We start from the raw sequence: 13268 nt of genomic DNA on the forward strand, positions 1-13268 counted from the left end.
TCAATTGTATGCGTTCGACCTCCTTGGATTTAATATGAACGCATATTTCACTTGTATAGTTCAAAATTGACGCTAGAAATGAATTAAAGAGCTCTCAACAAACCCTAAGACTAGAAGTTAAGTATTTGTCTTTGATAACAATGTGTCCATGGCCCTGTTACAGTGCTTTGATTCGTACAGAATGTACCATTTGCACTAAACACCAGTGTCTAAATAGTTAAATACGTTCACAAGATCTAATGCAACACCTGCATAAAACCATTGTTTGCTGTTTAATTTTCTGCCTCTCTGCTTAAAAACTATAATTTTTGACACTTAGTCCGCGGCGAGAGCAATATTCACCTTATTGATTTAAGCTGTTTTGAAGATCATCTGGGGTTTCCGCAAGAAAGGCCATATCATCGGCGTATAATAAGCAGTTTAAGGGTAATGTCATTCAACGATACTCCGCTTTCAAATCTAGATGCAAGGTAAATTTCTAGGTGTTACATATAGTTACATAAACTTACCTCTGGGAAAGAAATTGGGGATAAGAACCTTTGCATCATATAGAAAGAATTCAAAATGAGCTCTTGATTTCGTTTTACAGATTCTAGAACAATCACTCCACTGTTAATATATTATATGCATAAGAGTAAAATATTTTTAAATCCCTTTTTACGTTATTTGTTTTGACCCTATAGAGTATGTTTGCTTCCCAAAATAATTAATACTGTAAAGCAATCGTAACAACTCGGCCATCTCCGGCAAGCTTCGAGATAGCCATATCTTGATACTAGCCGAGGAGTTCCGATTGACAGTAAAGTTATACATAGACTGGTACCCTTATTCTCTTTTCTACAAAAAGATTAGATTTTTATCAAAAAGTAACGAAGGGTACCAGTCTAGTTATACATGTTAAGAGTTGTTGACTGCTCCCTGGAATTTTATAGTTATTGCGCTCTGACCTAAGATGGCAGCGGCTGCAATAGTTATCACCTTGTTTTTGTTTTTGCCTTTGTCCAAGTTAGAAAATACCGATGATTACCTGTCGTCTGTTTTGCAATCAATTGAAAAAGTGGTTAAGTTTTATCAGAAAGATTATAGAAAGTTGAACGTAGATGGACTGTTCGGATTACGGGTGGTGGAAGGTGATAGTCACAAATTTTCGTGTTTTTTTTCTTATATGTTGTCCATTCATCTATTTAACCTACTCACTTGACATATATAATGTTTTTAAAAGTAGCCATCAATTAGTGAATTTTTGCTCTAAATGTGTGGTTTTACAAAAACTGTGTTAAATAAAAGTTGATAGACGTTTGACAGATGTTGCAAGCTTAATGCTAGTCATTCTAAAATGCCGTCCAGGCTTTTTTTTTAATGATGGTTAGTCCAGGCTAACCATTATTAAAAAAAAAGCCTGGACGGCATTTTAGAATGACTAGCTTAATGCAATCTCACCTGCAGTGGAATTTTATCGAGTTATTTCCAGGGATAATGGTTATAAAATATTAAGAATCAACTGAGACCAATTTTGATGGGCAGACCAGGTTTAGAAAGTCATTCATATATAAATATATATATGTAATAAAAGTACCGGGCCTAGCACACCTCTTCGAAGTATGCCACTCTTCACCTTTGCCCATTTGGAAGTTTTCTTGTTATAACATCACTTGAATAAGTCTTCTGTTTGAAAGAAAGTCATCTAGCCAATCATATCAGGGGTTTAAGGAGGTTTAGAAGTGTTTTACAGTCATAAAATGGGCTTCCGAAATTGAATATTTTCAGTGCAAAGAAACAATGTTTCTATTTATTTTATGCTAAAAATTCATTGACATTGAATGACAACAAATAGCATTCATTCTATTTAATCTCAAAAGCACATAAAATCTATTGTTCATATCATTGAAGTGATTTCAGAAATGGCGTCATTGATTTTTGTCCGAGCTGTGGGCTTCTTGTATAAATAAATATTTAATTGAACTGTTGGCGTTTGATTTAAAAAGTAAAACAGGTTAAACTTTCAAGACATTGACTCATATCTAAATTTTATTAGACTTTTTTAAAAACAGTGACATAAAATGAATCATATCTCACTAATCTTAGGACTAGACACCAAGTGGTCCTTAAATTGGATAATACAGCATTGTCTCAAAACAAGCCTAAAATTGTCAATATGAGCTTCATGTAGTTTGAGGCCGGTAAAACATCATTTTACAAATTTAAAAGAATATTTTGTTACTTAAAATAGCGCTTAATGGTTTCCCAGTTTAGAGTTTGTATGTTTAGCATGTGAAAGTTGCGTGATTAGTACAGATAAAATTAAAATATACCAACGCTATCTTCAAATTTACTTGGATTTAATTGCTAGACAGACCCAGTTAATTTTGAATACTAGGAAAAATACAAAAACTGCGAAAGATACATGTGTTGTTAGCAATGTGATACAACAGTAAGTAAGAGTTAATGCATTGTATTCAACAATATCAATTTTATGCAAGTTTTTACTATCTTTTTTCTTGCTATTGTATCATCTGGTGTTTAGTCCCTTTTAAACTGCTGGAAAGCATAAATTATTATAATCAAAATGAATCCAGTCAAGAACTTCAAAAGCAGAACATGTAGATTATGGTTGCTTTCTTACCCAAAGGTCAAGAGTTTTGGTAAGAAGTCCTTTGCCTTTTGTGGTTGTTCATTATGCCCCCCTTCGAAGAAGAGGGGTATATTGCTTTGCACAGGCATGTCGGTATGTCGGTCGGTCTGTCGGTCCGTCGGTAGACCAAAGCTTGTCCGAATGATAACTCAACAATTCCTGGACGTATGGTCATCAAACTTGACATGAAGGTTGGGCCTGACCAGTAGATGACCCCTATTGATTTTAGGGCTCATCGGGTCAAAGGTCAAGGTCACAGTGACCTTAAATGGTAAAATAATTTTAAAGCTTGTCCGAGTGATAACTCAACAATGCCTAGACCTATGGTCATCAAACTTGATATGGAAGTTGGGCCTGACCATTAGATGACCCCGTTTGTTTTTGGGGGTCATTGGGCCAAAGGTCAAGGTCACAGTGACCTTGAATGGTAAAAGGATGTCCGAGTGATAACTCGACAATGCCTGCACCCTTGGCCCTCATTCTTGACTTGGAGGTTGGGCCTGACCAGTAGCTGACCCCTATTGTTTTTGGGGCTCATCGGGTCAAAGATCAAGGTCATAGTGACATTGAATGGTAAAAGGTTGTCCGAGTGATAACTCAACAATGCCTGCACCCATGGCCCTCATAATTGACTTGAAGGTTGGGCCTGACCAGTAGATGACCACTTTTGTTTTTGGGGGTCATCGGGCCAAAGGTCAAGGTCACAGTGACCTTGAATGGTAAAAGGTTGTCCATGTGATAACTCGACAATGCCTACACCCATGGCCCTCAAACTTGACTTGGAGGTTGGGCCTGACCAGTAGATGACCCCTATTGTTTTTGGGGGTCATCAGGCCAAAGGTCAAGGTCACAGTGACCTTGAATGGTAAAAGGTTGTCCATGTGATAACTCGACAATGCCTACACCCATGGCCCTCAAACTTGACTTGGAGGTTGGGCCTGACCAGTAGATGACCCCTATTGTTTTGGGGGGTCATCGGGCCAAAGGTCAAGGTCACAGTGACATTGAATGGTAAAAGGTTGTCCGTGTCATTACTCGACAATGCCTGCACCTATGGCCCTCAAACTTGACTTGGAGGTTGGGCCTGACCAGTTGATGACCCCTATTGTTTTTGGGGGTCATTGGGCCAAAGGTCAAGGTCACAGTGACTTTGAACGATAAAAGGTTGCCCGAGTGATAACTCAACAATGCCTGCGCCCATGGCCCTCAAACTTGACTTGGAGGTTAGGTCTGACCAGTATATGACCCCTATTGATTTAAGGGGTCAGAGGTCAAGGTCACAGTGACCTTGAAAGCAAACTCGACAATTCCTGGACCTATGGTCATCAAACTTGACATGAAGGTTGGGCCTGACCAGTAGATGACCCCTCTTGACTTTGGGGGTCATCAGGCCAAGGTCAAGGTCACAGTAACCTTTAACGCAAAAAAGTTAACAAATCTTCTCCCAGTGATATCTTAACAATGCCTGAATCTATGATCATCAAACTTGACTTGTAAGTTGGGCCTGACCAGGAGATGACCCTTATTGATTTTAGGAGTCATTGGGTCAAAGGTCAGGTTCACAGTGAGTGACCTTAAATGTGAAAATGTTTCAAGTGATAATTGGACAATGCCTGCACCCATGGCCCTCAAACTTGACTTGGGAGTTGTGTCTGACCTGTAGATGACCCCTTATGATTTAAGGGGTCATTGGATCAAAGGTCAAGGTTACAGTGACCTTGAATGAAAAATGCTTGTCTGTGTGATAACTTGTCAATGCCTGCACCCATGGCCCTCAAACTTAACATTTAGATTTTTGGTGACCAGCTGATGACTACTATGGATTTTGAGGTCATAGAGTCAAAGGTCATGGTCATAACACACTCTATCCTCAAACTTTGAATTGTCTTAAAACTGCCTCAACGGCATACAATGTTAGCGACAAATCAGCTGTCATTTCGGTCCATGCATATTTCATTCAATTGTCCATATAATCCTGACAACATGGCGCTCAGGGGGGGCATAATGTTTGACAAACATCTCTTGTTGTATAAAGAGTTACCACAAGATATAAGGAGTAAGTCTATAAGTTTTAGCTCCTCTGTAAAAACGTACTTGTTGGACTTAATTTGAAAAAGACCATTATTATTTTAAAGTATGTTTTTTTTAAAGTATTTTTTTCTTGTCAAAGATAGATTTATTATAAGTACATTATTGTACTTGTCATAGATAGATTTGTTTAAAGTACATCATTGTAGAAACAATTTGTAACACAACTTTTGTGATAAAATTGTGACAGGTTGTATAAATTTGAAGTTCGCTGTTCACTGCAATTTTACAACTTCAGCATAACAAATCTGTGATTTTTTGTTTTGATTATGTCATTTGCCTGTGCAATCATACGATACATTAATAACTTATAATTGCTTTTTGAATAATTATCTTTCTGTTAAACTGTGATATACATTTGTATCTAAGTTTTTTTCCTTATGTCAATCCATTTTATCGCAAGGACGTGCACAATGAAAGTAATTTGGTTTTATGAATCCTTTTTTGTGATATTGCCGGGCTTTTTCTGCCCATTTTTGGAAAAAGACCTTAGACCAATTTTGGAAAATTTACATCGCAAAATATGCCGAAATTGGGAAATGAGAATGAGGAAATTATAAAATATTAGTTTTTTTCCTTTCAAAAGACCTGAAAGTGCTGAAATATAAATCCTTTGGGTGTAAATATTTAATGCAATAAAATAATTGACAGATAATAGTCATAATATATATATATATATTTTTTTTTTATTTGATCAGGACATTGGGAAAAATAATGTATATTTTGCTTTGGGAATGGGTCTGATAGTCTGACCCATGGGTACTATAGAAAAAGGCCTGTATTGTTTGTGTATAATATAGTTCGGTGAAAGCAAAGAGGTTCTATCTGCTTCTTTATTTAATGTCACTTAGAACCTTTTCATATTCACCTGTCAAATTGTCGTGGTCTATTAACTTATACTGGTTGTTTTACTCATGTATATACAATTGTATACAGAAATAAATATACCTTCTTAATATTAGAAAATCAGGATGTAGAATGTTATCCTACTGATAAGTAAATCAGGATGTAGGATGTAACCCTACTGATAAGTAAGTCAGGATGTAGGATGTAACCCTACTGATAAGTAAGTCAGGATGTAGGATGTAACCCTACTGATAAGAAAATCAGGATGTAGGATGTAACCCTACTGATAAGAAAGTCAGGATGTAGGATGTAACCCTACCGATAAGAAAGTCAGGATGTAGGATGTAACCCTACCGATAAGTAAGTCAGGATGTAGGATGTAACCCTACCGATAAGTAAGTCAGGATGTAGGATGTAACCCTACCGATAAGTAAGTCAGGATGTAGGATGTAACCCTACCGATAAGTAAGTCAGGATGTAGGATGTAACCCTACCGATAAGTAAGTCAGGATGTAGGATGTAACCCTACCGATAAGTAAGTCAGGATGTAGGATGTAACCCTACCGATAAGTAAGTCAGGATGTAGGATGTAACCCTACCGATAAGTAAGTCAGGATGTAGGATGTAACCCTACCGATAAGTAAGTCAGGATGTAGGATGTAACCCTACCGATAAGTAAGTCAGGATGTAGGATGTAACCCTACCGATAAGTAAGTCAGGATGTAGGATGTAACCCTACCGATAAGTAAGTCAGGATGTAGGATGTAACCCTTCCGATAAGAAAGTCAGGATGTAGGATGTAACCCTACCGATAAGTAAGTCAGGATGTAGGATGTAACCCTACCGATAAGAAAGTCAGGATGTAGGATGTAACCCTACCGATAAGTAAGTCAGGATGTAGGATGTAACCCTACCGATAAGTAAGTCAGGATGTAGGATGTAACCCTACCGATAAGTAAGTCAGGATGTAGGATGTAACCCTACCGATAAGTAAGTCAGGATGTAGGATGTAACCCTACCGATAAGTAAGTCAGGATGTAGGATGTAACCCTACCGATAAGAAAATCAGGATGTAGGATGTAATCCTACCGATAAGAAAATCAGGATGTAGGATGTAATCCTACCGATAAGAAAATCAGGATGTAGGATGTAATCCTACCGATAAGAAAATCAGGATGTAGGATGTAACCCTACCGATAAGAAAATCAGGATGTAGGATGTAACCCTACCGATAAGTAAGTCAGGATGTAGGATGTAACCCTACCGATAAGTAAGTCAGGATGTAGGATGTAACCCTACTGATAAGTAAGTCAGGATGTAGGATGTAACCCTACCGATAAGTAAGTCAGGATGTAGGATGTAACCCTACCGATAAGAAAATCAGGATGTAGGATGTAACCCTACCGATAAGTAAGTCAGGATGTAGGATGTAACCCTACCGATAAGAAAATCAGGATGTAGGATGTAACCCTACCGATAAGAAAATCAGGATGTAGGATGTAACCCTACCGATAAGAAAATCAGGATGTAGGATGTAACCCTACCGATAAGAAAATCAGGATGTAGGATGTAACCCTACTGATAAGAAAATCAGGATGTAGGATGTAACCCTACTGATAAGAAAATCAGGATGTAGGATGTAACAAATGTCAAGAAATTAATTTGGTAATTAAACATATTCATTATTTTTCAATTGTCTACCAGTTGCTTATAGTGAATAATTTGATTTTTTTAATAAAACAGAGGTTCAAAATTTCAGGATTAATCCTAAAATCAGGATGCAGATCAAGAGCTTTTAATTCCAGACTATTATACAGTTGTAAAGATTTTTTTTTGCTCATAGATCTGCATCAAAACCAGTAGGAAGTACCTTGAAATGAATATAATGACTTTGGAAAGAATTTCAAAAGAGGTCTACCTATGTTAGCCCTATTCCATGCTTTGGGCACGGGTCCCCTCATACTCAAAGGGACCCCATGCTATTTTTCAGGTTTGACAATAATCAGCTGATAAACCCCCCACAGGACACATTTTCAACGATGTCATTTCTGAAATTACCATAATTCACTTAAGAGTTTGGACACTCCAAGAATTCGGGCACCCATAATTATGTCACATTTGGATTTCATGATTTTGTGCTCTTTTCTGATTATCTACACTTACATGTTGTTTTATATCCTTTCCAGGGCCATATTTTAAAAAAGATAAACGATTTGTTTTAGGGTAAGATCACAATATTTTTTTCAGTTCTGTGAACAACAAAAAAATAATCTGTCTATAATTTTCAGGTCACATGTCAGCAGTTCTATCATGCTATGATGCTGGAAAGTTGGCCCATCTCTCCACGGCCAGAGTTCAGCTGCTCAAAAAACTTAAGTACATGGCTGCAACCACTAGCGAGCTAGCCATAGAACACGTGAAGAAAAAGGGAGAAAACTACTTCAGGTTTGCAATAATATCTCAATGTTTCATATTTTTTTAAGAACTTTGGCTATTGTCATCTGTGTTCATACTTAACATGAAGCTGGTTGTCATTCGATCATTAAAGCTGCACTCTCACAGATTGACAGTTAGACTAGTACTTTATTTTTTGTCTCAGAATCAGCTGATTTGGCATCAATGCCTGCAATTCATTCACTTAAGGCCAAAAAAAATAATTGTTTGTTTAGGGTAACCGTCCCAAAATTTCTTGGTAGGGTAGGTAGGGATTTTTTTTCAAAATCTGTCGTAAGTTCAGGGTGTTTTCTTGCACATAGCAGTCTTTCCTACATTACTGTCATTGCCTGACTTTGTTTTATCATATAAACAATAATTCTGATTAAAATCTGCATTTATCTGCCCTTCGTTACTCTTTATTCGCTAACGAAAGTTTTTTTTTGCTCAGAAACGGAAAAATATAGTTACACTGTAGTGTCGGCGCATTTTTATAGGTAGGGTTGGGTTACCCGAAACGGACATATTTTGTTATTAGGCCTAAGACAACTCACAATAGAACAGATGTTTGAAAAACCTCATATACATTTTTAATCATTAGCCATAACACATCAACATAACACATCAATTTTTGTACGTAAAATATGAAATACTGCAATCTGATTTATTACATTTTACGGGAAGACAGCAGCTGAATGACTGAAATCATTTCAGTGAATGGTTTGGGGCCACTTGGGGAAGAAGCAAGACTGGCCATTAATAGAAGCCCTTTTGAGGGGTCTCTTGATCACAAACTTAAACCAAACTGGTGTGTCAAAATTAAGAAAAAATAAAGTAAAAGTCAAATGTTGTTCACCAGTGTTTATTTTTTATATACACCTTTTTTGGTGAAACATGGACAAATTACATCCCTGTTTCTATCATGTGACAATATTGCATTGCGCTATTTTGAAAAGGATTTCTCTGCAATCTGTGTTTATAAGTAATATTATATGCAGGACTCAACACACTTAGACCAGCCCAATTGCGTTCATACCCAGATAATGACATCAGCCCTGCAATTAATTCCTTAGTTGTTATAAGAGCATTCTGATACTACAATCAATTTACGACCATTTCAAAAAAATTTTTTTACCAAATCGAAGATACAGCTAAACCATGGTAGAATCATTTCAAATTCTATGCTGACGAGTGTTGTGTTTTGTAATTGCAAAGGGAGGGAAGCCCTGTCCAGTGTATTTAATTGATTAAGTTCTGCTTTTAAGGTCAAGCCTTGTGCGGAATTCAATATGCAACTTAAGTTGTTCTTAGGGTCATACATCATTGACTTCATTCACTCTATATGTCAGTTATTAATAACAAGTAATCGGATTAGCTACATCGTTCTTAGATCCAATTAAGACCCATATTTGATACAAGCTCTGTCATGTACATGTGTGTAAAATACATGCATGTTTACATTTCAATGTGCCAGTATTCTTTAACAATAGCCATTATACTTCATTGAATGAAACCAAGGTTTACATTACTCTTTCCAAAGTTACATAAGAGCATACAATACACTTAAAATATGCACTCCTACTCCCAAATAAGAAATACCACAATTAAAACAGTTTTAATTTACCAAAAAGGATGAATAAATGTCAAAAGCAATGGTTCTTATGAAGAATACTGAGTTTAATTTGAAAGAGAGGTGCAGAAAACAGGGTATTTCTGCCTTATAAGACAGTAGAAGATCATAGTAAATCTTTTAGCATTCACCAATCATTTAATATTTTTGCGTTTTCAGCTATTTAATACACGGTTACAATCTTGTTATCAGTAATTCATATTTTCCGTTAATGCATTATTTTTTAAGTAGTTAAAGGTTTATCACTCAAAATTTATGTTTTTAATACATGTGTTAGTACTGATTTTGAATAAGAGTGCCACTTAAAGTAAATAGTTATCTGCAGCTGTATCAGTATCTTAGTTTAACAACTAACTAATTTGTCATACTTGCTCTCATGGCAGGAAAACATTTCTCCAATCTGTTCCAAATATCCATTTAGCAGGAAATTAGAAATGATCTTTAAGTACATGCTGTGTTTTTTAATAGGATATTTGATAATGTTTGCTGCTTTAGCAATAATTATTATGCTGATGCAAACAAAGATGCATTATAATGATTAACTCATTTGACTGAAATGATCCAAAACCAGGAAGCATATGCATACATATCAGACCAGGGGTGGTATTCAGGTGGGGTGTAAGCTTATTTACACTCCCATTTGGGCCTTGTCCATTCGGCGAGTTCCGATATTTTAGGTTTTTGGAGCATCATACACAGACAGTATGTAACCCTGGTTAGAGCTACCCTGGTTCTTTAACCTGCATTAGTGTATTAAGCACTGTCAAACAGGACCCCCATTTAACACCCTTCCCAGAATAGAATTAGTAATTCTTTAGTGGTGTGGCTGTGAATCGAACCTGCGACCACTGGATTGACAGTCAAATGTGTTACCACTAGACCATGGACTTGCCACAGCAGTATTCAGTTTAAACAACTTCGATTAAACTTAAATTTAAGAGTAGTAATAGTGTTTTGATTGGGCTGTAAAATTAATTGACCAATGAAATGAATGGAATCATTCAGGCATAGATAAGGATAAGAATTATATTGAAAACGGCCTCAGAGGCATATCTTTACCTGTAGTGGTAACTTTTAAAATGTTGAATTTCTTGAAGGAACTAAGTTAGAGCTTCAGATAAAGTTTTGGGTCAAGGTGTATTATTCCCCATAGTTATTTTTTAAAGTATAAAAAAAAAATCAGAAGTTTCCTTTCAAATGTAAAATGTATTTATTAATGAAAATATTTCAACAGCAAGTGTCCAAATAAATAAGGTTTTGCTTAATTTTACTATCAGTGCTAAATTCTAAACAAAAAATATGTAACATAAAACAATTCTCCTGCACAGTGGCCTCCCCTTAAAATTGAACAGGATTTAGTATTGTCAAGGGAAGTAAACTCTGCTTTAAATTGGTTACTCCCCCTCTTCCAAAATTAGTTGATTAATTCCCACGTCATAGATAAGGCACACATGCCATTCAAATGAAAGGATGTTTTATTTAACCAAATTTGTTTTTCATTTTTTATATGCATATAAATTAAAAACACACTATACTTCAAAGTCAAGTATTATAATAAAAAGTGTGCAATAAGTTTAACTGTTGCTTTTTTATGAAAACAAAAACAGCGAAGAAAATGGTCATTTGAGGAAAAGATAAAAATTCAACTCAAGATTTTGTAAATCCGCCCATGCAGTGTGATTTACTTTAATATTTTCTTGGAATAATTTTGTATGATCCTTTCACTTATTAAGTTTGGATATTTTCATTTACATTTACAGGCAGATGGACTTTGTTGTCCGCAGTCCGTGGGATAACTTTGACCCAGTCCACAGAAAGGTCAACCTGACTTTGAAGTGGACATCTGTAGAGTACAAAATGGCCAAAACAGAAGGTTTGCTGTTTTCATGTACATTACATGGTATAATAATTTGATAGTTTTTAGATTGAAAAAGAATACAATACACTATTATACAGTATTTTAGGTGAGAAAATAGTTTCTATTTCTGTAATGTTTTCTTATTGAAAATACTTCTTATGATTTATTAAATGATTACCGTAACTGATTTGACTAACAGGTCACATGGTTGATTATCTGCTATATTATATATTGTGCACAATTAACAATGTTATTCATTTATGATGTCATCAAAAGGTTGGCTTACTAGCTATATATATCAGAAATATCATAATGACATTATTTTATGATGGCATTATTATTTTCTATGTAAATCTGGGTTCACATTCAACTAAATAAGGTACTAGCATATTATATTTTCACTTGTTCAACTATATTTTTGTAATTATTGTTATCGTTATTTGACTGAATGTTGGTTCTGAATGTTCTGGTCTGAATTAATTTCATCAAATTAAAGAATAAAGGCCCCAATATCACGAAAATACTTAAGTCAAATCTTAAACTCAATCTCAACTCATTTTATCATATTTAACACAAAAATTCATTGGAAAAAAAAAAAAAATACAATTTTTTAAACCGCATTCTTTCATTGAATATGTTCATCATAACATTTGGTCTGGATTCCAAAGGAAAAATATACAATAGATAATAGTCTAAAATGTACTTGAGTTGAATTCATTGCATTTTAATAATTACTCAAGTATATTTTTAGCTCGACTATTCGAAAAATAGGTGGGCTATACTACTCGCCCCTGCGTCGGCGTCCGGTTAATGTTTTAGGGCAAGTTGGGATTTTCACTTATAAGTCCAATACCCTACATTCAATTGACTTAATACTTCACACAGTTGTTCAGGGCCATCACATGATGAGGTTAGATAACTCCATATTATTCTTTACACAGATTATGGCCCCTGATTGACTATGGAACTTTGGTTAAAGTTTTAGGGCAGGTTGGAATATTTATTAATAACTTCTATATCCTTTGTTCAATTAACTTAATACTTCACACAGTTGTTCAGGACCATCCCACAATGAGGTTACATAACTCCATATTATCCTAAATACAAGTTATGGCCCCTGATTGACTTAGGTTAAAGTTTTAGGGCAAGTTGGGATTTTCACTTAAAACTCCAATACCATTCATTCAATTGACTTAATACTTCACACAGATGTTCAGAGCCATCACATAATGAGGTTAGATAACTCCATATTATCTTTTATAAAAATTATGGCCCCTGATTGACTATGGAACTTTGGTTAAAGTTTTAGGGCAGGTTGGAATATTTATTAATAACTTCTATATCCTTTGTTCAATTAACTTAATACTTCACACAGTTGTTCAGGACCATCCCACAATGAGGTTACATAACTCCATATTATCCTAAATACAAGTTATGGCCCCTGACTGACTTAGGTTAAAGTTTTAGGGCAAGTTGGGATTTTCACTTAAAACTCCAATACCATTCATTCAATTGACTTAATACTTCACACAGATGTTCAGAGCCATCACATAATGAGGTTAGATAACTCCATATTATCTTTTATAAAAATTATGGCCCCTGATTGACTATGGAACTTAGGTTAAAGTTTAAGGGCAGGTTGGGATATTGTTTAATAACTTCTATACCCTTCATTCAATTGACTTAACACTTCACACATTTGTTCAGGACCATCACCCAATGAGGTTACATAACTCTATACCCTTAATACAAGTTATGGCCCCTGATTGACTTAGGTTAAT

The 13268-nt window shown here is 35.5% G+C and overlaps 1 protein-coding gene across 1 annotated transcript in view; it reads left to right on the forward strand.

Moving 5' to 3' along the window:
* Positions 1–952: 952 nt before the first annotated feature.
* LOC128208506 (uncharacterized) overlaps positions 953–13268 on the forward strand; it is a 29639-nt gene continuing 17323 nt past the window's right edge. Inside the window, exons 1-3 of the mRNA XM_052912068.1 lie at positions 953–1130; positions 7855–8011; positions 11390–11502. Coding sequence (XP_052768028.1) covers positions 953–1130; positions 7855–8011; positions 11390–11502 — 448 coding nt within the window. The remainder of the gene's footprint in view (positions 1131–7854; positions 8012–11389; positions 11503–13268) is intronic.

Source organism: Mya arenaria, chromosome 11, assembly GCF_026914265.1.
Source record: "Mya arenaria isolate MELC-2E11 chromosome 11, ASM2691426v1".
In the NCBI taxonomy this organism is placed as follows: domain Eukaryota; kingdom Metazoa; phylum Mollusca; class Bivalvia; order Myida; family Myidae; genus Mya; species Mya arenaria.